This window comes from Apodemus sylvaticus, chromosome 4, assembly GCF_947179515.1.
Source record: "Apodemus sylvaticus chromosome 4, mApoSyl1.1, whole genome shotgun sequence".
Taxonomy (NCBI): domain Eukaryota; kingdom Metazoa; phylum Chordata; class Mammalia; order Rodentia; family Muridae; genus Apodemus; species Apodemus sylvaticus.
In genome coordinates this window covers 78131483-78157781 of record NC_067475.1, presented here as the reverse complement: position 1 = coordinate 78157781, position 26299 = coordinate 78131483, and the positions used below count along the sequence as shown (strand labels likewise).

At 51.3% G+C, this 26299-nt stretch overlaps 1 protein-coding gene across 1 annotated transcript in view; it reads left to right on the top strand.

Annotated features, from left to right (window-relative positions):
• Window positions 1-19797: 19797 nt before the first annotated feature.
• The window catches only part of Kcnn3 (potassium calcium-activated channel subfamily N member 3), a 149382-nt gene continuing 142880 nt past the window's right edge, over window positions 19798-26299 (top strand). The window contains exon 1 of the mRNA XM_052180010.1: window positions 19798-21013. Within this exon, the coding sequence (XP_052035970.1) occupies window positions 20105-21013 (909 nt within the window). The 5' untranslated portion in view covers window positions 19798-20104. The remainder of the gene's footprint in view (window positions 21014-26299) is intronic.

Here is a 26299-nt window from a genome sequence, read left to right as displayed (position 1 = left end):
AAGGAGAGGTGGGCTTGGTGGCACAGGCGTGTTATTCTAACTACTTGGGAGGCTGAGGCAGTACGATTACAAGTTCAAGGTCAGCCTAAGAAACTTAGTGAGACTCTGCATTAAAATCAGAAGTAAACAAAGAGGGTTGGGGATCTGGGACAGTGGTAGGGCACTTGCCTAGCATGTGGTGGAAGGCCCTGGTTTCAATAACTCCATACTAAGGGAAGAAAGGAAGGGAATGTTTCCCAGAAGTCTTAGAGATGTTCCTTTCTTTCCCTGGCTGTGTTTTGCCTATTTTAAATCAGTAACTGTTAGGAGAATGGGACTGTCATGGTAGCCTTAGACTAATTACAATGATGTATAGACTTTCTTTAAGACATGTGACCCCCATGAGGATGAAGATTTACTTGAGTAAATCTTAGGTGTTGTTACAAGGAAGGATGGGTTCCTGGGCGCCAGGGTGGAGTCTGTGTGTGTCTCTTGCTATCTGACCACATCTCTACACGCGGTCAGATGTCTGACCACATCATGGCTTTGACTAAGTCCTCCAGTGGTGACTTACTAACTTTCGGCTGAATTCTGAGCTGCCTGCTCCAGGCTTGCAGGACCCGGCCTGAGGGGGGCCCGGCCGGAGGAGGACCCCGCCTGAGGAGCCACACAGCTGTTCCTTCACCTCCGCTCTACTTTGCCCTTTCATTCCCATCAGCCCCAGGTGTCCTGCTTCCCACCCTTGACATCCCACTCCACACCATCACCTTCCGTTCTCAGAACGGCATCCTTCTCTTCAGGAAGCTTCCTCATGATGCAAGCCCCTCTCTCTACCCTAGCAGTACCTCCCACCCCCACCCCGTGCATTCATCCTCTTCTCGGTCCTCCGTGGGGCTGGCATTTCTGGAGCCTGAGTGCTCGCTAACTAACTCCGCTGACCTGAGGTGCTCCCTGCTGACCAGGCCTGAGACTGCAGGCCTGTTTGTTGGGAGCCGGTTGTGTGATGCACAGAGCACTCTCCCTATAATCGCTTGCTGTGAGAGAGGGAGCTTTCCTGTCAGGTCTTTGCTTCTTCCTGTTTCCTTAGTGTGGAGATCTTCTCCATGTGCTGTTCGAGACAAGAACTCTTGTCTCAGTTAACCCCGTGTCCATTTTATCTCCCAGTATGCCAATCTTATTTTCAAATGTCTCCCAGTTTCTCACCTTCCTTTCTGCACTGCCTTATGCTGGGTCCTAGCCGTCTACATTGTGTGGATGAGTCCACGTCAGTGCCCCTGCCCCAGACTCCAGCCATGCGTCCTTTCTTGGCAGGGTGGCTGGTGTGCCTTGTGAGGATGTTGTTGTCCAGCTTGGCCTGCGATGCCCTTTCCTCCTCTAGGCAATTTTCTCTGGGTTGTCAGCCACTTCTGGTCAGCTTTCTCCAGAACTTCTCAGCCATTTCTTTATTTTTATTTTTAAAATTTGAGATGGGGTTTTCCTCTGTAGCCCAGGCTGGCCTGAAACTCATTCTGTAGGCAAGGCTGGCCTTGAACTCACAGCAGTTCTGCCCTGGCTTCCTGAGGCACCATGTACGGCACTGTTAGCCTTCTCTTATCCTGCCCTCATTCTTTTGAGAACCCAAGCCTTACTTCCGATTTCTCCAGTATAACTCCCAAAGCCTTTGCTTTGCTACTGTACAAACCACAGTTAGTTCTGGAGTCCGCATCCTGGGCCCATTCTGTTCAGCCTCGAGGAAGTTTCCCATACCTGCCTGCTGATGGGTCCAGTTCCTCTCTACCATGATAGCACCTAGCCATACATGGTCATGATCACATGGTGATTGGGGATAAAGTGCTCTTTAGTGGTCCTATTTAGCGGGGATGCTACTGAGGGAGGAGGGGAGTCTGACACAGACCCTGCTGCTTGCTTAGGATCAGGACAGTGCTGGAGAGGCAAGCTCAGTCTACTGATGGGTAAAATAACATGGGGTCTGGGCTAGTTGTGGAGTCGGGATGCTTTTCCCAAGGAGGCTTGGTTTGTGCAGGGACTCTAGGGCTGAGGATTAATTAGCAGGTGACCAAGCAAAGAGTTGAGGGGAGTTGGTGGATTGCAGGCCTCTGATATGAGCTGAGCAAACTTGACTCTGAGGCACCGGAAGGGATGGGGGAGGGGTGGCAGTGTGCAGTGTAAGTGGGGAATGGGAACTGATACCTAGGGAGAGTGGAGTCTCAGGAAGGAGAGCCGTGCTTTCTCCTGACAGCTCTGGAAAGCCACTGTGGGGTCATTTAGCAGAGGAGTAATGGGTCTGGATTTTCATTTCCAGAAGATTCCTTCCTGACACATGGAGCATAAATCTGAGTGCTGGAAGGGAACTGAGCAGTGACGTGGAGTAGACACAGAGAGGAAGGAGGGTGGCCGCCAGGAGCATTTTGGGGGTTGGGTGGCACCCGCCACACAGGCCTGCCTGGGGGGCCCTCGATGGTTTGGAGAGGCAGACCAAGTTAGTGGAGACATGACTGTCACTCCTCAAGGGCTCCCCACATTATTCAGCTGTGATTTCTGTGATTCAGCAGGGGCCCTAGAAATGTCTACAGAGAGAGTCCGTTCAGGCTTCCTGAGGTGCTCTACAGTTTGGACAGTCAGCACACGGGCCGTGCCTCTGTGACGGAGAAAGGGAAGCTGCTTCTGAGGCTTTACAACTGGCTCCATTGGTGGCTCTTCCTGTCCCAGCAGCAGAGGCACACAGCTGCGTGTGTGTGTGTGTGTGTGTGTGTGTGTGCATGTGCATGCATGCGCGTGTGTATGTGTGCGTGCGTGTGTGTGTGTGTGCGTGTGCGTGCGCGTGCGTGTGCGTGTGTGTGCGTGCATGTGTGTGTGTATGCGTGCGTGTGTGTGTGTGTGCGCGTGTGCATGTGTGTGTGTGCGCGCCCAAGTGTGCTGTGGGGTAGGGAGGGGCGTGTACTCAGCAGCTCACCACCACTCACTGAGGTCTTTCTTGGCTGGGGCCATAACCTGGCACTTCTGTTCCAAGGACTTGGGCTATTTGTCTGACACTAACACAGAGCTCCCAGATTTCCCCCTGGTCTGCAGCCGGGAGTTAACACTAGAAGGAGGAAGCTGCAGTCAGATGTTCGGGTGTCTGAGCACAGTCCCGCCTCAGGCCTGCGCTGGCTCTGAGTGAAGAACAAGACAGGTGTCTGAGCCCCTCAGGCTCGCGGGCTCCGTCTGTGCCTCGGTCTAGAGACCGCCATGCAGTGCAGACCGCTGAGCCGCACAGCATCTGGGTGATGCTTTTTGGGATGCAGGGGTTGTCCTGACTTGCTCTTGCTGCTTCCCAAGAGTTTCTTTTTATTTCTCTTTCTCTTACTTTCTATTATTATTATTGTTGTTGTTGTTGTTGTTGTTGTTTGTTTTTGGGTTTTGTTTGTTTGTTTTTTGTTTTTTGAGACAGGGTTTCTCTGTGTAGCCCTGGCTGTCCTGCAACTCACTCTGTAGACTAGGCTGGCCTTGAACTCAGAAATCCACCTGCCTCTGCCTCCCAAGTGCTGGGATTAAAGGCGTGTGTCACCATTGCCCGGCTTCTATTTTTACTAATTAAAAAAATGTTACTAATGTGGAGGGCAATGTCGTAGAGAAGCTCTGTGGAGCAGACTCAGGCCATGGGGCTTTTACAGCAGACACCTCACCACAGAGCAACCTGCTGGTCCTCAAACCCTCCGCTCCCTTTTGAGATACCAGCCTTAGTAACCTGGAACTTAATGAGAAGCCCAGGCAGGCCTTAACCTTGTCGAAATCTCTTCTCTCCTGAGGTAGGCGGATGGGCACAAGAAACCATGTCCAGCTCTCTTTTCAAAATTTTTATAATGAGAAAGTATTTGCTATTAAAACTCAGAGAAACATGTTTATTAAAACCCTATATGCTGGGCGTAAGAGCTGGTAGCATCCAAGAGGCAGCTGCAGCTGCAGGGAGAGCTTCAGTTTAAGCCATCCTGGGCTACACTGTGAGTTGTAGGCTAGCCTGGGATATATAGCAACACTGTCTCAACACCTTCCTCCTCTGCACACAGAGGCGTGCATGTACATACAGCCACTACAAAACAAAACCAGCCCCCTACATTTATATATTGGCATAGGTCAGGAAAGTATTTCAAACAACATAAAGAGAATTTAATGACTGTTGGCCCATTCGTCATTAACCTTACAAGGTGGTACAGAATGTCCCTTTGCTCAGAAGTTCTGTAAGTCAGTTTACTTTCATAAAAGTTGAGCAGTTTCTCAAGACAGGGAGGCAGACTTATTGATTTCCTGATCCATTCATTTAGCAAACATTTATGGAGTTCCCAGGATACTCCTGGCACTGCCTGAGATACTGGGGAGCATAAACACTGTGTTGACAATGTGATGTGAGATTAATTAACCCAGTGTGCGGATGTGGAGGCCAAGAAAATCCTAATTTGGAAGCATTGTTTCAATAGGGTCTTGAGGGATGAATAAGAGTTCTCTAGTCAGAGAGAGACATGGAGGCTTTGGGAATTAGTTTTGGAGACATGTGTGCTATAAGGAGTACATAGATTATTTATAGACTGCTGTCTTCTTCCCGGCCAGGAAATCAGGGTGAGGAACAGGGTTCAAAGGTCCAAGCTTGCGGTGACAAATCTCCTCTGAGACCTGGCTCTTTCCTAATTCTGCCTTTAAATGAAAACTTAGGATGAACAAAGTGTCTGAATCATGGCCCCTCCACCCTGCAGGGCTACCAGACGCAGGAACTGGAAATGTCTGGATCCTGCTGGGCTAGGAGAAAAGAGTGAGTCCTGGATTTCCGCCTGCCCTGCATGCAGAAGCGAGGATGTTCCTGGGGGTGGGATGGGGGGAACCCAGGACTGGGGATGTTGAGAGTCAGCGTGTCAGCAGGGGTTGCTGGGCACCTTCTGTCCCCTGCTGCCCTCCTCCCACAGCCGTCCATCACCTCCCCCTTCCTGTCCTTTCCTTCTTCCTCCCATTGCTCTGTCTCACTCCGATCGGTCTGTCTGTCTGTCTGTCTGTCTGTCTGTCTGTCTGTCTGTCACACCTCGCCTGGCGTTTCTTCTCACATCTCCTGCTCGCTTTGGGGCCGCATCCTCGGGGTCCCGTCAGCTCGTCTTTAAGGGCATTGTCTGTCTGTCTGTCTGTCTGTCTGTCTGCCACACCTCGCCTGGCGTTCCTTCTTACATCTCCTGCTCGCTTTGGGGCCTCATCCTCGGGGTCCCGTCAGCTTGTCTTTAAGGGCATTTGGAGAGGGCAGAGTCGGGGTATGGTGAACAGGCTGCTGTCCTTCCCTGTGGCTTTTTAGAGTCTGGATTTGTGTGCAGGAACTCAGAGGGCTCCTTCTCCTTCCACTGCTCTTACATGTCTCTACCTGGGCGGAAACCTTTCTAGGTGGATAATCAATCGCCAAGCTTCCTCCGGGATATTGAAGACCCGGATGTTCAGATCATTCACCCAGAAGTTCCACAGAAGGCCTTCTTTCCCTGGTGTGCGATGGAACAAATCTTTAATGAGATTCCTTCCCCAAATCTCTCTAATGAAGTCAGCCGCGTGTGTCCCCCACATTTTTCACAGGGCCAGCGGGTTGTCATTTGGGTGCAGCCTCTGCCTCACTCCTTCCTGTCTAAGCCGCAAGGGCATCGAGCCGGTGCTTGTCTTCTGGGTCCAGACTAGGGGCAGTTGCTCTAGGGGAGAACTCAGAGCCCGGGGGGCCCCTGGTCACCCAGCACTTGCCTTTATAGGAACCAGTGATAACTGTCGTGTCCTAGAGGCCAACTCCTGGGTCAACATCAGCCACTGAAGTCAGTCGCTCACTAAGCGGAGGCACCTCCACCCTTTGGCAAAGAAAGGTTTAGGTCTGAGTATGTGACCTGTTTCATGGTGGGGAGGAAGGAAGTCCAGGGGCTTCTAGGGTATTTTCCCCTGTTATTAAGTAGAGATGCACAGGCTCGGCTTTCCCTGGCTATTTCCAAACCCTGATGGGATGACTGCTTATATCGTGGTTATATGTCTGTGAAAGACAGCAGGAGATAATCCTGCAAGGAACGGCAGGCCTTGGCCAGGCTCCTAGACACCAGACTCCTGACTGAGGCTGAAGCTCTCCACTCCACAGCTCTGTGGCCATCAGTTGAGAAGCCTCAAGACAGATCTCCATTTTAATGAGGTACCTAAAGCCCCAATGGGCTTAATCAATTAAGATATCCTTCCCAGACACTCCTCCCTGCAAAAGCTATTTAACCTCAGGCCCGCCCTGAGAAAGTGGGGTACAGTTTACTCATCACAACTCTTCACCTTGACAATAAATGCTTTAAAACCATGGACCACCTCTTCTCATCAGGATCTGCCCTGGGGAGCAATGGAGCAGGTCTTCCTCTAAAGAGACATGTCTAGGGGGCTGGAGAGATGGCTCGGTGGTTAAGAGTACTCACTGCTCTTCCAGCGGTCCTAAGTTCAAATCCCAATAACCACATAGTGGCTCACAACCATCCATGATGAGATAGCTACAATGTACTTACACATATAATAATAATAAATAAATCTATATTAAAAAAAAAAAAGAGCCACGCTTAGGGGAGGCCTCCCTACACGGTCTTCATCAAGCCAAGCCACCTGCCCAGAACAAGGCCAGGACACTCTCATCCCTCGCCCCAGGGACCCGGGAGGAGCTCTCCCCTCACGCCTTCTTTTCCCTTTGGTCCCAGGCTAGAGCCATCCAGGCCTCCTTGTCCTGTCCTCCGTCCTTGTCCTCCGTGTGGGCCAGGACCCACGAGCCCGACTCTGCCAGTCCCCTGGGGCCCTCAGACTCTATCCCCCAAGTGGGGTCCTGCAGTTTCTCACAACCTGACACCTGCCCGCCTGCCTGGGCAACACCCGCCAGGACTTCCCAGGGTCCTGCCTCGCCCAGTGGCCCAAGCCCTGAGCAGACTCGGGATACCATTTTAACCCACTGCATGCTGGGACTGGAGGAGCACAAGCTCCCAAAGCACCATGTCCTGGTCACAAGTGCTTCCAATTAATGTGACTTCTAGTTCCCAAGGTAGAAAATAATAGATATGTACTTGAGATGTTATTTTTTCCTGGCAATTAGCATCATCTGAGCAGATACAGAGAGCCTCCCCCACCGTGATTTATAAGGGAGGCTGAAGATCACTGGGATGAGGGGAGGAAGTAGCCTTGGAGTTGGACGGTCTCCATGTTGGAGCGCCAGGTTTGTGGTCCCACACAGTGACAGATCCCGGGAGAGCAGTCCCCTTCTCTGAGTTGATGCTTCCTTTGCTCAGAGCGCATATCGAGTACACACAAGTGCTCAGAGATTGTTAGTTCTCTTCTTAGATGTGTTTATCTTCTAGCTATTTTTAAAGGGACCGAGAGGTGCCAGGTGCAGGGAGCTATTTAATGACATTTCAGCGCTGGGGAAATTTTACACAGAGACCGTTTTGAGTCCTTTACCCACAGTTGTTCAAAGTACAAATCGCATCTCTAACGCCAGCAACGGCGTTGAGGGGGAGGAAGATACACCCGATTCTCTATGGTGATGAGGGGCGTGGATAATTGGAAACAGCAGATAATCCCCGAACCTGCTTTGAGTCACTGGCGTCCATCGCCTCCCCCAGTGTCGGTTTTTTGTGGTGCAGCTGACAAACTGCCACACAGACTCACGTTTTTTTCTCTCCCATTTCCCTGTGTGTTTCTTGGCAAAGCTACTGACTTGCTTTAAAATGGCCCAGGGTAGGTGACAGAGGAGACGCAAGGAGACCTGGGAGCCTCGTGGCCGTGCTTTGCGTTGGGCCAGTGTGGCTGCGACTTCTCCAAGCATTCTAATGCTGCAGCCCTTTAATACAGTTCCTCATGTTGTGATGACCCCTGATCTTACAATTATTTTATTGCTACTTCATAACTGTAATTTTGCTGTTATGAATTGTAATGTAAATATTAGATATGCAGGACATCTGATGTGCCACCCCTGTGAAAGGGTCTCTGGACTTCAAAGGGGTTGCGACCCACGGATTGAGAACCATTGCTCTAGCAGGGTCGGGTGGGAAGGCTTCGGGACCCTCAGGTGGGCAGGATTCAGGTGGGCACAGCCAACTCCACTGATGTCCCGAGACCCGTGCATAGAGCTCCCATTCCGTGGAAACAGGCTTCACTACTCTTCTTTTACACGGGAACATGGCCAAAGACAAGTGTGCTCAATTGGGGCAGCTTTGAGGTCTTGACTCGAGTTCCCTTTTGAGTTAGTGTAGTACACACCTTCAGAAAAGGGGACCGAGAAGCCAGGGCTGGTGATATGATCATGGTTATGCAGGAGCTATTGAGGCACAAGGATCATGAGTTTGAAACTAGTCTGGACAACTTAGTGAGGAAAATGAAAAAAGGGTGGGGAAACAGCTCGGTGGGAGGAACCCAAGGCTCTGGGTTCCATCCCCAGGGGCGTGAGAGGAACAGTGAGGAGATAACCCAAACCTGGGGCTGGAGGGATAGGGCTGGCTCAGCGGCTAAGAGCACTGACTGCTCTTCCAGAGGTCCTGAGTTCAATTCCCAGAATCCACAGGGTGGCTCACAACCATCCGTAATGGGATCTGACAACCTCTTCTGGTGAGTCTGAAGACAGAACATGCATATGAAATAAATATTTTGAAAAACAAATAACCAAACCACCACCACCACCAATAACAAAAAATCCCAAAACCTTACTAGGTCCCTAGCCACGCCACATTCATTACTTCTTGGGAGTCACTCTCTTCTGTTGGGACTGACTGGCCGCACTAAGAGATATTTACTCTTCCCTTGTTTCTGCTGCTAGCAGCACCCAAATCAATTTACTAAATCCAAACTCAGGGTCTCTTGTTGGCTACTTTTCTACGGTAGTTTTGATCAGCTGAGGGTGGTGTGCCAGGCAGCCTGACCCTTGCTGGGACCTGCTGAAGTGACGCCCTGGCCAGAGTCAAGGCTCCCGTTGCTGGACATGGCTACACTAGATGATGTACTGATGGTGGGTGTTTGGAGCTGCTACCAGGTGTTTGTCCCGCTTTCTTTCCTTGCCCTTTCTCTGGTCCCCTTGGCTCAAATGAAAAAGGCGAGATGCCACAAGCCCTGGCCTTTCTCTCCCCAGGGGCCTCACATTTGCCAGTCTGTGGGGACTACTGGACTTAATCATTTGTGGAAGGAAGAAAACTCTGCACTGAGAAAAGAGGATTAGCACTCAGCAGGCTTCCCAGGAGTTCCTAGAATGGGGCCACAGGATTGTGGGAGCAGCAATTTGTCATAAAAATGGCCCTGGGAACACAGTTCTGGAGACAATCAGAGCAGGCAAGGTTTCCTAATGATAGGAAAAAACCCTCCACAGCTGAACTAAGGGCTCTACGTGGCACTCCTTTCTGAACACACAGCCCTACCCCCCCCCTCAGACATGGGATTTTGGAACACCAGCTGGGAAGGAGCGAAGGCAGGGGTGGGCCCGAGTCTGGACTCAGTATTGATCAGGGGCAGGTCCCTAGGTCTGTGTACCAGTGCCACTATAAATGGGGACAATGTCACACAGAGAGCTCCTGGATATGGAAGTTAGAAAAGCCTTAGGTCCCTTCCTCTACGTCATCTCAAGCGTCTTTACACACAGCTTTAGTCATCTGCACACATATGCACCCACACGCATACATGCACATACGTCGTGTTCCTTCTGTCTCTTCTGTCCCTCTCACGGCTCCCTAGTCTGTTCACATTCTTGTCTTCCAAGAAGTGATGGGGGAGGGGTGGTAACATGCCGGCCTTGTCCTCTTTCTGTCTGTGCCGAGTCACTTACACAGACTCTGAGTGAGACAACATGGCTTCCCAGAAGGCCACCCTGGAACTCATGCACAGTGACTTTAGGGCCGGCATGCTTCCCCTCTTCTGGAAGGTTCTGGAATATGAAGCCGCTTGGTGCTGTCCAGCAGCAGGCGTCTCTGGTTAGGATGCTTAACAGGGAGACTTGGGTCTGTGGCGAGGTCTAATCTGGAGAGGAGGTGGCAGCTGCGGTGACTTCATTGTGGAGAAGAATCTCTGATCTTATGGCTGAGATCTTTGGGCGGAATAGGTGGCAGTGTCCTGGTGTCCTAGAGGAGATTTTTAGAACAGCGATGTCCTCTGGTCTCATGGTGGTGGCAAGATTAAAGGTGACAGTCATGGAGCCAACTGCAGGGAATATTCTGAGCCCATGGCTGGTAAGGGAGTGGCTAGCATTGGAGCCGATGAGCTGCTTCTCGGCTGTGCAGACGAGGGGGCATGTGGCGATCTGGGGTACTTCCGCCCTCAGCGTGGCACAGTGGCCAGGAATCCAGCCCAGAAACACTTGGACCATGGCTGGTTTATATAAGTAAAAAGGCCGTGGAAGGACTTCCCACAGACTTGCTCTGTCCCTAGCTCCCAGTTTCTCAGCCCTCTCCCTCCCAGTTTCCTGTTGAGAGACACTGACCAGAGTGATTAAGTGTCCGGTTTGACGGGGAGCCTGTTTAGACATTTATTGCTTTTCTAATTCTGACTAAATCGACATTGGTTTTGTCAGCCTCCCGACACGGGTCAAGCTTGTTGCTTCCAATTTCAGGTGATTTCCGTCTTGTCACTCTCGTTCCTTCCACAGTCCGTCTAATCCTCGGGCTCTCAGTCGCCCAGTCCCTCCCGTGAAGCATCCGGGCTGCCTCCTAGGCTTGGCAATTAGAGACCTGGTCTCCAGCAGGGAGGACAGCTTTGGATTATTGCTGAGGAGGGAGAGCGCAGGCGCGTGTCCATAGCAACCCTCTGGCTTTCACCTTTACCAGGAGTGAAGGGAGGCAAGAGAAGGCATAGGCAAGCGTTGTCTGGCCCGCACTTCAGCGGCGCACTGGATCTGGGGCCTCGGTGCTGGGTGTGCTCTTGGGTGTAGTGAGGGGAGACAGTGGTAACATGAGGCTTGGGTTGTAAGGACCGCAGGGCAGGAGAGGCTGCGGTGGGCTGCTGATATACGTCCAATTGGAACCAAGATCAAGATCAAGGTCAGGGGAAGAGGGCATGCCAAAGAGACCTGGGCGCCCAGCTTGTGGGCCTGAGGCAGCTCTGTGTGCCTGTCCAGCCTTCCCACTCAAAGGCACCGTGCTGTCCTCACAGGGCATCAGGGCTTACGCCTTCTCTGCTATGTGTCGAGACTCCAGCGAGCCCTTTGTGCTATTTGAGGCCAACATGGTCTACATAGTGTGTTTCTAGTCAGCTAAAGCTACACAGTGAGACCTTTTCCTCCCGCCCCCAAAAGAAAGCTATCTTTTCAGACTATCACAAGGGTTCACAGCATTCACTTTAGTCCTTGGGTCTTTGTGGAAGGATGCTGACTGTTGAGCTGGCAAGTTCGGATTGGGCTTAAGGGCACGTGTGCTAGCAAGTGTGTGTGTGTGTATGTGTGTGTCCCAAGCTGCCTTGTGTGCAAGTCCATGTGCATATGCCACCAGCAGAGGGCGCCACACTCCTCACAAACCCTCCACAGGTTGCTCTACCCTCGGTGGGTAGGTGAGCAGAACAAATTGGAGTTCTTAGGGTCTAATCTCAGAGTTGTATTGGTGGGTGGGCCTCCAAGCCCTTCCCTTGTTAGCTGACAGGTCTGTTGTGGTGGGCTCGGCAGGCTCAGGCAACCCCCAGTCAGGTCCCACAACTGTTCCTCACTCTCTCTGCAGGACAGTTGCTCCCCAGGGCCCTCTTTTCCTGTCAGGCCCTGTCTACCTAGCTCTGTTACCTTGGGTGGTACTGGAGCCTCCTTTGTGTCTGGGAAACTGTTAGAGACTTTCTTCCTTAATCATTTTGGGGGAGGGGCCAAGTAGCCAGTTTCCTCAGCATATTCTAATAAGATCATGCTCTGCGGTGGGCTCTGCTACAAATGCTAAGCACACAGCGGATCTGAATGGTACCCAGGTGAAGCCCTCTCCTCAGAGGAAGTCCTCACTGTCAGTGCCAGGTGAAGGGGGTCTCTCCTTGATTTGGCCTCAAGAAGACACCATTTTGGATAGTTCTAGGCCCTGGGATGAAACCCTCTCTAGACAGGGGTCTATCTGAGCCTCCATTAGCTACTGGCTTTCTCAGTCCATATGGTGACCCTGTTTACAGAGTGTATGTGTTACCATTGGGAACCCAACAGGCCACCACAGTGACAGAATCTTGGCACTCTGTGTCCGTTTCCCCGGCCTTTTCCCTAGACACACTTCTTTCCCGTCACAGTGCCGATACCTTTCATTTGACCTTGACCCCCCGCAGACAACAGCTCCCATCTGGAATGATTCATCTGTCCAGAACAGTAAGTTCTCACACCGAAGTGCCAGAGAGGAAGGTTCGTGAGCAGCATTTAATAATGGATCCTGGTCTTCACAGCCAGCTGTGGCAGGAAACATGACGGTCTGGCTTTATAAGCTGGGTGGTGAGATGTGCTCCTCATGGTCCCTGGCAGAAGAATGAAAGGCAGCTGGAAGACAGAGGGGTGGGATCCCGGCCCATGGCTCCTCCCAGGGCTCTGCCCAGAAAACCCTTCCCATCTTGTCATTAGGGAGGGGCCAGCTGACCTTTACAGCCAGGGCAGACTCACTGTTTCCCCCAGAGAGGGCTCCTGAGAGCCTTCCTGTCATCAGAGAAGCTTCTGGGAGGTCTGGGATGGGAGTGACAAGCAGAGAGGATACCTTCCTGGAAGGGAAGGAGCACGGTGACAGGGTGGAGTCATCAGATGTGACTGTTTCGGTTCATAGCTTGGCCTCTTGCCTCCTGTAAGCGAGAGCTAGCTCCTTGCTATCTTGATTCCATTTTTTCAGTGGTAGAATGGGTATGCTGATCTGAGCCCTGGCTGTCTGCATCACATGCGCAGAACAAGTCCCCAGAAGTGCTCCCAGTATGGTCAGGCCATAGGGCTCCATTGTCCTCATCACTGTGATGCCTGAACGAACAGTTTCTTTTTTTTTTTTTTCTTTCTTTCTTTTTTTTTTTTTTTTTTTTTGGTTTTTTGGATTTGGTTTTTTTGAGACAGGGTTTCTCTGTATAGCCCTGGCTGTCCTGGAGCTCACTCTGTAGACCAGGCTGGTCTTGAACTCAGAAATCTGCCTGCCTCTGCCTCCCAGAGTGCTGGGATTACAGGCGTGCGCCACCACCGCCCAGCAACAGTTTCATTTTTGTTTAGTAAAGCAGGGTGTTATGTGATTCCTTGGCATGCATAGGTGGCTAGGAGGTGTTCGTGTGTGGTTTGGTGGCCGGAGGAAGGCACTGTGGTCATGCCTTAGTCTTTATGTGGTAGATAGGTTATAGTTAAGTGTTTTTTAAAAGACTTATCTATTGGGCTGGAGAGATGGCTCAGTGGGTAAGAGCACTGACTGATCTTCAAGAGTTCCTGAGTTCAAATCCCAGCAACCACATGGTGGCTCATGACCATCTGTGATGGAGATCCGATGCCCTCTTCCAGTGTGTGTGAAGACAGCTACAGTGTACTTACATATATAAATAACTCATTGTAAAAAAGATTTATTTATTTATGTATTAAGATTTTTTTTATGCATGTGAGTACACTGTTGCTGTCTTCTGACATTGCAAAAGAGGGCATTAGATCTCCTTATAGATGGTTGTGAGCCACCATGTGGTTGCTGGGAATTGAACTCAGGACCTCTGGAAGAGCAACCAGTGCTCTTAACCGCTGAGCTGTCTCTCCAGCCCTATAGTGAAGTTTTAACACACCTCACCTCAGAGTCTGAGCATAGAGGAACTCAGAGGAAAGAAACATTATAGGATATGTATACTTACCAGCTGGCATCCCTAAGGCTGGGGTACAGGGCAGGGGAAGGACCCCAAACTCTCACAAATGTACCCAGATTCACTTATTCATTCAACATGCCCTCTGCATTCAGGGTAAGTTGTTGTGGTGGGGTGTGGGCATGTGTATATGTTTGTGTGTGTTCACATGTGTGTGTTCATGAGTATATGTATTCATGTATGTTTGTGTTCATATGTATGTGTTCATGTGTGTGTGCATGTGTGTGTTCATGTGCGTATGCATGTATGTACTCGTGTGTGTATGTATGTGTTCATGTGTATATGAGTGTTCATGTATGTATTGTTCAGCTTTTCTAAGCTCCTGACATCAAGGGATTTATGGTACAAATTAAAAGCAGGAGAGAAAAGACATGCATATTGACAAAGCCAAGTCAAGATGATGTGAAAAGTCTCCAGAGAAAGCAAAGGAAATGACAGGGGACTCAAAAGGGAGAGAGGATCTGTGTGTGTGTGTGTGTGTGTGTGTGTGTGTGTGTTGGTACAGAGGAGTCTGAGTGAGGAGATCCCTGCTCCTCACATCCCAGGACGGCTGGACACAGGGCAAACTAAGGCAGGAAGGCATCAGAAGCAGAAGGGAGGAGGTCCCATAGCTAACTGGTGACCTTGAGAGTCAGGAGACCTTTCTAACCTTAGTTTATAAGGGGTGAAAGTGACAGGGCCCCAGTCTGTGCCTCTGGGGGCTTCTAGGAAGCACAAATAACGTAATTTATGGGAAAGCCATAAATGGCTATGCCAGCACAGTTGTTTTGATTTTTACAGCACCAATTAATCTAATAACAAAGCTTCTAGATTTGAACACAATGCTGACAGAATCTGGGTAGAATCTGGGTTGATGGATGACCTAGATCTTCAGTCCAGAGCTGCCTCTGATCTGACCATCTGAAGATGAGTGTTTGTCCTCTGATACTCGCCTAGATGCCTGAGGAGATCCCCAAGACCCCGTCTTTTCTAGACGCTCCATTATTATTTGTCATTATTATTTGTCGTATTTATCATCCACCCACACATCTGTCATACACGCATGGTCAGATCCCCTGTCTGGTGCTGCCGATACAGCTGCCGATACAGCACCAAGCCAGTGGCCACTACTTCCGGTCGGCTCTCTTCACAGGCAGTGAGTTCTGTAGACAGATTCCTAGAGCTGGGACACCCCGGAAGCTCTTTTTTTTTTTTTCTGCACCCATTTTAACACATGGAAAACTGCTTGTTTGTCAGGGAAGGGCTGTGACTTCCTCTTCCTCTCCAGATGACCTCTCCCTGATTTCAGTCACTCTCTACCAGGCCTCTGCTGTGTGATACAGGGGCAAAGAAGACATCAATTCTGCCTCCAAGAAGGTCACAGTGGAGGAATGAGGACGTGTAAAACCAAGAGAGCTGCACCGCCTGATGGTGACAATGTCAGCAGGGGCCCCAAAGGCGGAGGGGAGGGCCCTGGTTAGCACTGGGGATTTCAGGAGAGGAAGGGCTTTCTGAAAACAAATAAACAAACAAACAAATAAAAAACAACAACCAAACCAAACCAAACAAGAAAACCAACATCTCCCCACCTCAAACAAAAACCCCTTAAGTCATGCTTGGAAGGTTAAGGAGAAACGTGTGGGCTGAGGCATGGGGAAAGGCGTGCCGAGCACAGGAGTCTGAGTTAGTGAAGACATGGACGTGTGTGTGTGTGTGTGTGTGTGTGTGTGTGTGTGTGTGTTGGTGAAACTGAAGCTCAGGGTGGAAGTGGTGAGGAGTGAGCTGGGAGAGAGGGCGGGGCAGGCTGAAAGCGACTGCCTGGGGCCACCCTGCCTGAGTCTGGGGACTCTGACCCCAACCACTCCCCACTACTCCTTGAGGTAAGAAACTTCCCTCCTCCTCAGCCCCTCATCTTTACAGCCAGAAGAGGCCACTGAGCCATTCCTTTGTTTTAGGTAGTGTAAAGACTTGATGGCTCCAGTTCTATCCCCTCCATGAAGCCTCTTTAACACTTTTTAATTTTAATTTTATTTTATGTAGATAGGTGTTTTGCCCGAATTTATGGCTGTGTACCAGTTGCATGCAGTTCCTATGGAGGCCAGAAGAGGGCATCGGATACAAAGGAACTGGAGTTGCAGCAGGTTGTGCCTTGCTATGGGGGTGCTAGGAGTCAAACCTGGTCTTCCAGAAGAACAGCTAGTGCCTGCAACCACGGAGACACCTCTCTAGCTGCAGTGATGCCTCCCTCTTAAAATTATTTTATTTATTAGATTTATTCATTTTGCGTTTTTTGTGTGTTTCACCTGTGTGTGTATGTGTGTGCACCCATGTGTGCTTACTGCTCATGGAGATCAGAAGAGGACATCCGATCTCCTGGAATTAGAGTTATGGGTGTTTGTGAACCACTGTATGTGTGTGCTGGGGATGAAACTCAGGTCCTGGAAAAGCAACCAGTGAACTTAACCTCTGAGCCGTCTCTCCAGCCCCATGAAGCCTCTTTTGTCTTAACGAACTCTAGTTTCTTGGCTACTCGTTGAGACTTGTGTTGTTGCTGTTTGTCACCCATGAAACTATGACTTCTCTCTGTGAAACAACTGTAAGCTCCTAGGTTTGCCTAGAGGGCATGGACAGATCTGTGCTTCACCCTGCCCATGGCACTTATTACTGATTACCATTTACAGGCAAATCTTAAAAACCTTCCTAATGCCTCAACTGTCTCACGGCACACCCAACTTGTGGGCTGTGGTGTATAGACACGGTTGTGGGCTCAGGGGTGGCACTGGGAGCCTCTTACACTTGGACATGTAACAGCAGTGGGAAGACAGCGGATCTAGAGCAGCTCTGAAAGCCAGCTGTTTGCTCTGGGCTGGGAACAGAGTCTCTCTCTGGAAGTGAGCAGCACATGAGCCAGAGCTGACGCTGGATCAGGAGGCATCCCTGCGCTGGTGGATGCTTACCAGAGAGTAGAGACTTACTAGCCACTGGGGTGTGGGGGAACAAGCCCTGAAGGACATCACGGTCATACATTCTATGGGATAAACATTCCCACCACAAATGATTTCAAGTTGCCATGGTGATGCTGGTGAACTGGAGTTCAGAAGACCTGTCATAGTGGGCTTTTAAAAACCAATGCTGCAGCCGGGCTATGGTGGTACACACCTGTAATCCCAGCACTTGGGAGGCAGAGGCAGGCGAATTTCTGAGTTCAAGGCCAGCCTGGTTTACAGAGTGAGTTCCAGGACAGTCAGAGCTACACAGAGAAACACTGTCTCCAAAACAACAACAACAACAACAACAAAAACAACAACAACAAAAAAAAAACAAATCCAAAAAACCAAAAAAAAAAAAAACAAAAAACAAACAACAACAACAACAACAAAAACCCAAACACACCAAAAAACGAACAACAAACAAACAAAAAACCCCAATACTGCTGGCTGTAGTGGCACACATCTTTGATCCCAGAACTTGGGAGGCAGAGGCGGGTGGATCATTGTGAGTTTAAAGCCAGCTTGGTCTACATAGCAAGACCCATGACTTCCAGGGCTACATAAAGAGACCTTGTCTCCAACCAACCAACCAACCGACCAGTACTGCCCAGCTCCAGCACACTGTGGAGGGGCAAGGTTGCTGTATACGGAGCTGTGGTGGGTTTGAGGGTAGGGATGGGATAGGATCCTTATAAGGGCTCACAGGAGCCGGGGACCCCCATTTCTTTTATTTTACGGAATTGGAAGCTGAGGATCAGAAGGGCCTCTTATCTGCACCAAATGACCATCCATGGCAGTCAGGACTCCCCGTGGGAAGTGTGTTCTAGCTTTAAGTACACCCCATACACCTTTCCTCAGGACAGACTTCTGCATCCAAGGTGGGAGCATCAGTCTCAAGTCTAGGCCACTCCCGGGTGAGTCTCTGGGTTTCCGCTGGAGAGCAGCTCTATCCGCGATGGTGGCACATCCGCCCTGTTTGGATCCTGCTATCACGGAATAGCTGACCCAGGAAGGTAGTGGAAGAGGAAGACAGCCAATTGTGGTACAGTGGGCAAAGAAACTTCTAGGCCTAGAAATTAATTTTTCCATGGCACAGAATCTATATCTGTCATGAAACTCCAGTACTAGCAGCACATTTTTGCTTCTAACACTGTGTTAGTATTAATTTATTAATGATCATTAAACCTAATCATGTGATCTGGAGCCTTGAGTCTGACTGTTGACTCTGGGGGTTGAAGGGGGAGGGAAATGGAGGGGGCAGATGAGAACAGGGACTGGGCAGGCTGGGCAGGCCAGAAGGTAAGGCATGGGCTTGGGGCCTGACTGATCATGGAAACATACCTGAGACACTAGGCGTGCACCAGTGTGTGCGTGCATGCATGCGTGTGCGTGTGCGTGCGTGTGCATGTGTGCATGTATGCTTGTGTGTGTGTGTGTGTGTGTACACAGCTCCATCACCATTGATAGCAATCTTGTGCAAGAGTGATTGTCATTACCATGGCTGAGATGTGGTTTGTAGTGGAAGCAGTTCAACTCCCAGTCTTCACAGCAGCCTGCAGAGGTGAGGACCGATTGGCAGAGGGGACTCTGAGCTCCTTGGTGGGAACTCCTTGCTCCTTGGCACTCTTCAGGAGAGATGCTTTGGAAGCACGCTGGATGTGCATGAGCTAGGGTATGCGCATACCTGTACGCATGTGTGGCCACACACACACCTCTGTATGTGTGCCTGGACCACCTGGCACCAGACAGAGGCCTGAGGATGGCGGGGAACTGGGAAGTGGACGGGAAGATGTCTCCCCCTCAAGACCCCAGGTGTGCCTAGAGGAATTTCATAACACTCGAGTGTCCCCCCCCCCCTCATCGCTAAGGCTGTCACAATTAAAAATGGAAATAAATTCATCTCTGGCCTTGTCCCCTTGGAGCTTCTTCTGCACACAGTGGGAGCCTAATAAATGCTTTATGAGGAGGAGTCTGTACCAGGGAAGTCGGCAGCTGTTTCCAGCTCTGACTCTCAGAGCCCCTTGAGGCAGATCAGATGTGGAGCCCCTGGGATCTCCGGTCTTCCTTACAGACCCTGAGGTGACTCCAGGCCCAGCTGTTCTGGAAGAGGCTGGCTCCAGGTTACTTCACACATCCTGCTTTGGGGAAGTTGGCTCTTCCTTGACAGATTCTCTTTGGTTCTTTCTAACCCATCATGTGAATACTATTTACTGAACAACCGCCGTGTGCTCATCATCATGGGGGAAAGCATCTGGGCAGCAGCAGAGGAGCAGTGGGTTCAGGCTGATCCCTGTTCAAATCCCCAAGCCTTTAATTACAAGCTGGGTCACAAGAGCCATATTTCTCACCTGCGCGTGAGTGGGCTTCTTTTCTTTCCTCTTTCCTTCTTTTATTTCTTTTTTAGGATGATGACGTCATTTCATAGGGTTGATGTGAGGATTGGAAATAACAGAGGCTCCTGTACACAGCGCAGGTGCTCTGACAGTGGTAGGTAGGTGAGTTTCTCCCTGTCAGGAGTGGGTCCCTTCTGCTTCTGGCAGTTCATGCTCAATGCTAATTTTCTTTGTAAAATGCGAGCAGAGTCCCTATCCCCTTGGGCTTTTGGAAGATGTACCTGGAATCGAGTGTGTGAAACAACCTGCCCAGATACTGGCCATTAATCAACGTTTGTCCTCCGTTCCCGGTTCCCCCAGCATGGTGACAGCTTCCCCTTTAGGATGCTCTCGATCCCTTCCTTCCACTGCCCCAGCGTCAACATTCAGCCCGGATTGCTGTGGGCATCAGTATCCTAACCATACCTCCCAGAGGACAGAAGGCAGCTGTTCAGCTCGCGGGTGGAGCGTGGAGGGGTTGGAGTGGTAGTGGTCTTAGAGCAAAAACTACAGTTCCCAGCCCTCGTTGCGCTGCCACCCGGCGAGGAGCGAAGGATGGCAGGCCCCTTCGTGGAGGCGGAGCCTGAGAGGGAGGCGGAGTTAGGAGGGTTGGAGAGTTAAGCCAAGCCAATGAAACCGCTGGCTAATAAGTGGGCTTGGCTTGCCATATAACAGTGTCAGGAGGAGGAGAGCGCAGCTATTGAGCCAGCGAGGAGTGAAGCTGAGTCTGCCTCATACACTCCTAGAGGACCGCCTTCAGAATAGAGTTCTTTTCGCCCCTTCCTCCTTCTCCCAGCTCCTCTCCTGGCTTTTCTACCCGCCCAATGCAATGTATACTCGAGTGGCAGCCCCAGAGAACTGAAGCAAACCAAAGAGAGAGGACTGGAGCCAAGACACTTCCCGTGGAAGCTTGGATGCCTGGCTTTCCTTGAGGTCATCTTTGGAACGAGGGTGGCTTTGGGGTGGAGGGTCGTGCTGCAGGGAACCCAGCCAGGCCCCAAAATGGACACTTCTGGGCACTTCCATGACTCGGGGGTGGGGGACCTGGACGAAGACCCCAAGTGTCCCTGTCCATCTTCTGGAGATGAGCAACAGCAGCAACAGCAACCGCCACCACCGCCAGCGCCACCAGCAGTCCCCCAGCAGCCTCCAGGACCCTCGCTGCAGCCTCAGCCTCCGCAGCTTCAGCAGCAGCAGCAGCAGCAGCAGCAGCAGGCTCCACTGCACCCCCTGCCTCAGCTTGGCCAACTCCAGAGCCAGCTTGTCCATCCTGGTCTGTTGCACTCTTCTCCCACGGCGTTCAGGGCTCCCACTTCAGCCAACTCCACCGCCATCCTCCACCCTTCCTCCAGGCAAGGCAGCCAGCTAAATCTCAATGACCACTTGCTTGGCCACTCTCCAAGTTCCACAGCCACAAGTGGGCCCGGTGGAGGCAGCCGGCACCGGCAGGCCAGCCCCCTGGTGCACCGGCGGGACAGCAATCCCTTCACGGAGATAGCTATGAGCTCCTGCAAATACAGCGGTGGGGTCATGAAGCCCCTCAGTCGCCTCAGCGCCTCTCGGAGAAACCTTATTGAGGCCGAGCCTGAGGGCCAACCCCTCCAGCTCTTCAGTCCCAGCAACCCCCCAGAGATTATCATCTCCTCCAGGGAGGATAACCATGCCCACCAGACTCTGCTCCATCACCCTAACGCTACCCACAACCACCAGCATGCCAGCACCACCGCAGGCAGCACCACCTTCCCCAAAGCCAACAAGCGGAAAAACCAAAACATTGGCTATAAGCTGGGACACAGGAGGGCCCTGTTTGAAAAGAGAAAACGACTGAGTGACTATGCTCTGATTTTTGGGATGTTTGGAATTGTTGTTATGGTGATAGAGACCGAACTGTCTTGGGGTTTGTACTCAAAGGTAGGGACTGTGATTTCTCTTTATATATTCAACAAAAGGAGTATGGAGAGAGAGAGAGAGAGAGAGAGAGAGAGAGAGAGAGAGAGAGAGAGAGAGAGAGAGAGAGAGAGATGTATTTCCTTTGCTTAGTTACATGGAACATCCTAACTTCCCATGGTTTTCTTCCTTGGTCCTGGGAGAATTCCTTCTTTCTGGTTCCCCTTTGTGGGGACATCCCCATACACTGTGTCTAATTTGCAGCCTCTGTGTTCGGGAGGATTAAAGAATCCCTTCTGAGAAATCGCTCTTTTCCTCCGGGCTCACGCGTACTAAAGCATAACCCAGCAGCTTAACGCACCGATTAATTACACTCTGCCTTGATGTGTTTGCTAGTTCCTGTTACTTCCCTCCTCATCTCCCTCCCTGCTCCACTCCATTTTCCCCAGGATAAAAAAGAAATACATGTCTGGCTGGGGGGTGGGGATCCTGTACCATTTCCCAGCCTTCCCCCCTTCCAAGTTTCTATTTCCCTTCTCTTCCCAGAGAGACTCCAGGGTAAAGTAGAGATGCTCCTGTGTCTCCCAAGGGCGCTGGGTTAAAAATATAGGTGGAGGAAATCAGCAGTCCCTTCCCTCAGGAAAGAGGACTCAGAATAAACCTGCCTCTGCCTTGTAAACATGCCCTGATAAAAATGGCTACAGGTGTTACCCAGGCAGAGCAGATGGGCACCGCCTTGGCATCACACGGGGAGCGCCTCTCCTTGGGATGACAGGGCTTCCCCAGCGGGTCTCGGGAGTCGGCCCAGCTCAGCCCTGGGTTCTCTCCCCCCGCCCCCCCCCCAACTCCTTCTCCTTGGGATAAATAAAGATGAGTGTACGAGTGTGTGCACGCTGGATGGAACACGGCAGGCACAAGGCACTGTCTGGGGGGGAGGGGGCGCTCCATCGCTCTATCCTTTCAGTCAGAGGAGAGGGTTTCCTTCCTGGTGGGGGAGGAGGTTGAGGAAGGTGGGTTTTTGTCAATGCTGTCCTTGCCGGGAAGCTGCATGCTGGAAGGCTTGGAGATGCAGGGAATTGTTGGACCAGCGTTTCCCCCACTGTACCGTTTGGCCTCAGTTTGCTGGTGTTTGCATGTGTGCATGGGTACTTGTGCGATTGCCTGCTCGTTCTGTGGATTTCTGTATTTGTTTGTCATTTTGGACAAGGGCTGGCTGGGCTGGCTGGCGGGGAGCTGGGAGGGGCTCAGCTGTTGGAGGTTTCAAATAGAGCCTGTTTCAGGCAGTGCACAGCTGCTGGAGACTGTCACATTCCTTGTAGAGATCTAGTCACAAAAACCTGGGAGGTGCTGATCAGATTTCCCCCATTCCCAGAGTCTCCCTTTAACCTGACTTGGGCAAGTGCTCCTTGTCAGGCAACCTGCGTGGACAGAGCCCAGACTTCCCAGCAGAGTCCTCCAGGGACCTCTCTCTGCTTTGCAGGGACTGCCCAAGCCAGAGCACTTGGAAGCTGCCATAGTCTAAATAGCTCCTGGATGAACAGAGCTCTCCATGAGCAGAGTGGGGTTTCCCCTGGAAGCCCAGCTCACTTAGTCATTCCCTGTAATGAGAGCCCGGGAGGCTGCTGGTCCCGCTGTCCCCTGTCTTCTTAGAGCTGCCTCTCTTGCTGTGAGCTCTGCTTAGGAGATGGGCTGGCAACCGCCCCCTGGGAATTAGGAATGCTTGTTAGGGGAAATCCGTGGAAGCCCACATCCCGGAGGTGTGGCATGGCGCTAGCATGTTCCTTTCAGTGGTCCCTCCCCAATCCCCCCGCAGCAGCTATTAAGGAAATGGCTTTCCTAGGAGTCAGTGGCTGTGTCCAGGTCTTAGTGTGGGATCCATGATCATTTGTCTGAATGTGTTGGGGGGGGGGTGTTGTCACTGGGCAGGGATGACTGTCTTTTCTGATGGTGTACTCATGGGAAGAGGCTTTCCCGGGCAGGGAGGCTGGAAGTGCTGACTGGGTGAGATCACCCGAGGTGTGTGCTTCCTCCACTCAAAGCTGTTGATTCTCTGGTGGTGATGGCACTAAGGGACAGTGGCCAGGAAGCTCCTGCTTGCCTCAGTTAGTGAGGTGACCACCTCCTGTGTACCTTGGGGATGGATTGGAACAACAAAATGTTTAGTGGGGCAAACATCCCCATCTACTGCGTAGGCAGACAGGCTCACATCAAAGAACAGGGCTGAATCTGGAGTTGCAGCTCTGTCACTGCTGGCTGTGTGAATCTTGGATGTCATGATAGTCTTGAAGGCTCTTTCCAGCTTTCTGGTGGGGGAGACTGAGTCAGACGAGGTCAAGGCTCTCCAGAGCACCTGCTCATGTAAGAGGGGTGGGCTGTGGCTGTCTGTAATGACTAAGGAGAGGCTGACTGAGGAGAGAGACACCTTCGTCCTCTGTAATTAGATGGAAAGTAAGACTTGATGGAGGAGAAAACTTCTACAAGGAATCTGGGTCTGGTTGGAGACGTCTTTAAACTTGAGGCAGCTGTTGGGAGAAGTGTCAGCTCCCTAGCCTTGGGGCGAAGGGGGATGGGCTCTGTGACAGGAGAGCCCGGAGACACTCAGGAAGGACGAGTGGGTCTCCTTTCTACAGTTCTTGTGTGTCTACCTGGCTTGACTGATGATTCTGGAAGCCCGAACATAGACCAGGTGACCAGTCATTTTGGGCACCCACGCTGGCTGTTTCTGTTCAAAGGCCCTGGTGAGGGACAGGTTCCTTTTCCTCTGAGTGACTGATGGCCTGCCACCTGGGGCCTAAGCTAACTCTGAAGTTCTCTGCTTTATCTCTCAAGGCTTGCTGTACCCGCTCTGTCCACCTGCTGAAATCTGCTGCTGGGAGAGTCATTCATTCATCATGCAGGCCCAGGTGTCTCAGGAGAAAAGCAATGTGGCAGATACCCTGAGCAGGGCGAGCGAAAGGGAAGAGGCCAGTGTGAGGAGGCTGAGAAATGGGGACAAAGTGCTTCCTGGCTCTTACCCTCACAGGCTGTAGGCGACGACACTGGAGGAAGTTCCACTGAGAAAGGAGGTGGCAGTCTGACTGGCGGGGGGGGGGGGGGGGGGACGTTGTGAACCCCTAAATGGTGCTAGGCTGTTTCTGAGCTGAATGGAGGCTCTAGTTTGTTCCCCCCCTCTTGCTTCTCCGTTCTTCCCTTCCATCCTCATTCTCCTGCACCCTCACCGGTTAGTAGGTGGGCTTCCTCTTTGGAAACTTAGACAACAGGAGGGCTGAGTCTCAAGGTCCTGTTTGGAAGTCTTGACGACCCCATCTCTGCCTATGGCTCCCTCTGATAGAGTCTAACAGGGTTGGGGCAACGAGGATTTAGTGTGTATGTATGTATGTATGTATGTATGTATGTATTTATTTCTTCCTGTGTTCTTGACTTCCTTCTGGAGCTGGTTTGGCCCATGTAGCCCCTCTACCTTAAGCTGTCAGTAATTCTCTACTAGACCCAAAGAGTTATGGGTAGCCTGGCCTGCTCTCTCCTCCTGAACACCATGGCAGGACATCAGGCTGGGCAGCAGGGTAGTTGTGTGTTTCCATGGATCTTCGCAGCGTCTCCACCACGGGCCTAGAGCTCCGGCTCAGCCTTTCCGAGCTCCCTGGCTCCTCCTGTCTGCACACCCAGACCGCTTGCTCTGTTCCTTTCTGATACCCCAAGCTTGGCCTGTTGCTAGGATGAAGCAGTCACAGACACCGGAGTCCCTATCTGCTCCCTTGGGTATATTCGCCTCACTTCCTGTTACTGTTCCTTCTTCAGTCCACGAGTAGGCCACCAGCCTGAGCTAGTTCTACCGAGCAGCTAGAGGAGGTCCCTACTTCATGCTCTTCAGAGAATGGCGGCTTCTAGGCCTGGGCTAGTTTGTTGCCTATCTCTTTGTAGCCTCACAGATATCAGAAAGTCCCTCTGGTCTTCGGTTGGAATATGGCTAGTATTCTAGGCTTTTATTTTTGCTCTTTATAGGGTATGTGTGGGGAGTTGGTAGCCACAGCTTCACACCATAGGTAAACACTCCACCGAGCATGTCTCCAGCATCCGAGATGCATCTCAGTCCTGATCTTCTGCCTTCCTGGGACAGAAGGCCTTGTTGCACAAGGACAGAGTAGTAGCCAGGGTACTTAGGATGAAGGACCCTGCCTGTCCCCTTTGGCCCCAAGTGCCTCCTGATGTTAAGTTGCTGGAGCATGTATTTCTGGAGGATTTTGGGGGGCACCAGTAACTGTAACTTCAGGCATGCTGGGGAGGAGACCCCCTTGTAGACCCCTGCAGGATGCCCTCTGAGGATACTGAGGCAGGACACTCATAAAGCACTTTGGCTGCAGGACCCAGAGCCAGCAGCCAAGGGCCCCAGGTCTGCATTTTGATTGTCACAGGGCCTACTGACCATGCCCGCCCAGCGGATGGCAAGCAGAAATGACAGTGCGAAACAGCCACAGCCCCGCACCCATGGTGACCATTTGTTTATATTCATTGTGGACAGTGAGCAAATGAGTCAGATCTTTGTAACCTATAGGATTACCAGTAACTTGTCACCTACTTTCCTTTCCATGTCACCCACTGTTTATATCTATCCTGGGGACAGGCTTCACAGGGCTTCCAGACTTCCCTTCCCCTCAGGCGGCGCTGGGCCTTGGGACGATGGCTGGGCATTTGTCTTCTCAATAAGCTAATTCGAAAGCTACTCCATGGCCTTTGATTCCCTTATTTAGCTTCCAGGAAGGAGGATGTATGAGGCCATCCTCAAAAGATGCCCTTAGAAAAAATTAGTTAGAGAAAAAACAGAGCAAAACTGGAGTAACCTGTGTTGTGACTCAGGCTCTGAGGCAAATGTAAAATCAGAACAGAGAGCTCCTCCATGCCAGTTACTTCTGAAACACACTGGGGGTGGGGGAAAGTGTGTGTGTGTGTGTGTGTGTGTTGTACTGTACAATATCCCTTTTCTTTGTGCCATGACAGGACCACCAGAGCATTCATTGGTAGTTGTTTTTCTCTCAAAACCCCAAAGGGAGAGAGAGAAAGAAGAAAGCCATCAGTTCCTCTTTAAATAATGAGGGTGGGTAATTCTAAGACTGTTCGCTCTCAGGAGCCGTGGGGAGGAAAGCTCAGTGCCTTTTCTTGTATGGAAAGTCCGGAGGAGGCTAATGGGTTTTCAAGGCCCCCTCCCCTTGTCATTCCACCCCCAGGTGCTCGGGAGGCAGGGGAGAGACTGGGGGCAGGGACCACACTGTTGCTTTCTGCCCCACACTGCTCCTGCATGAATCGCTTTTGAGT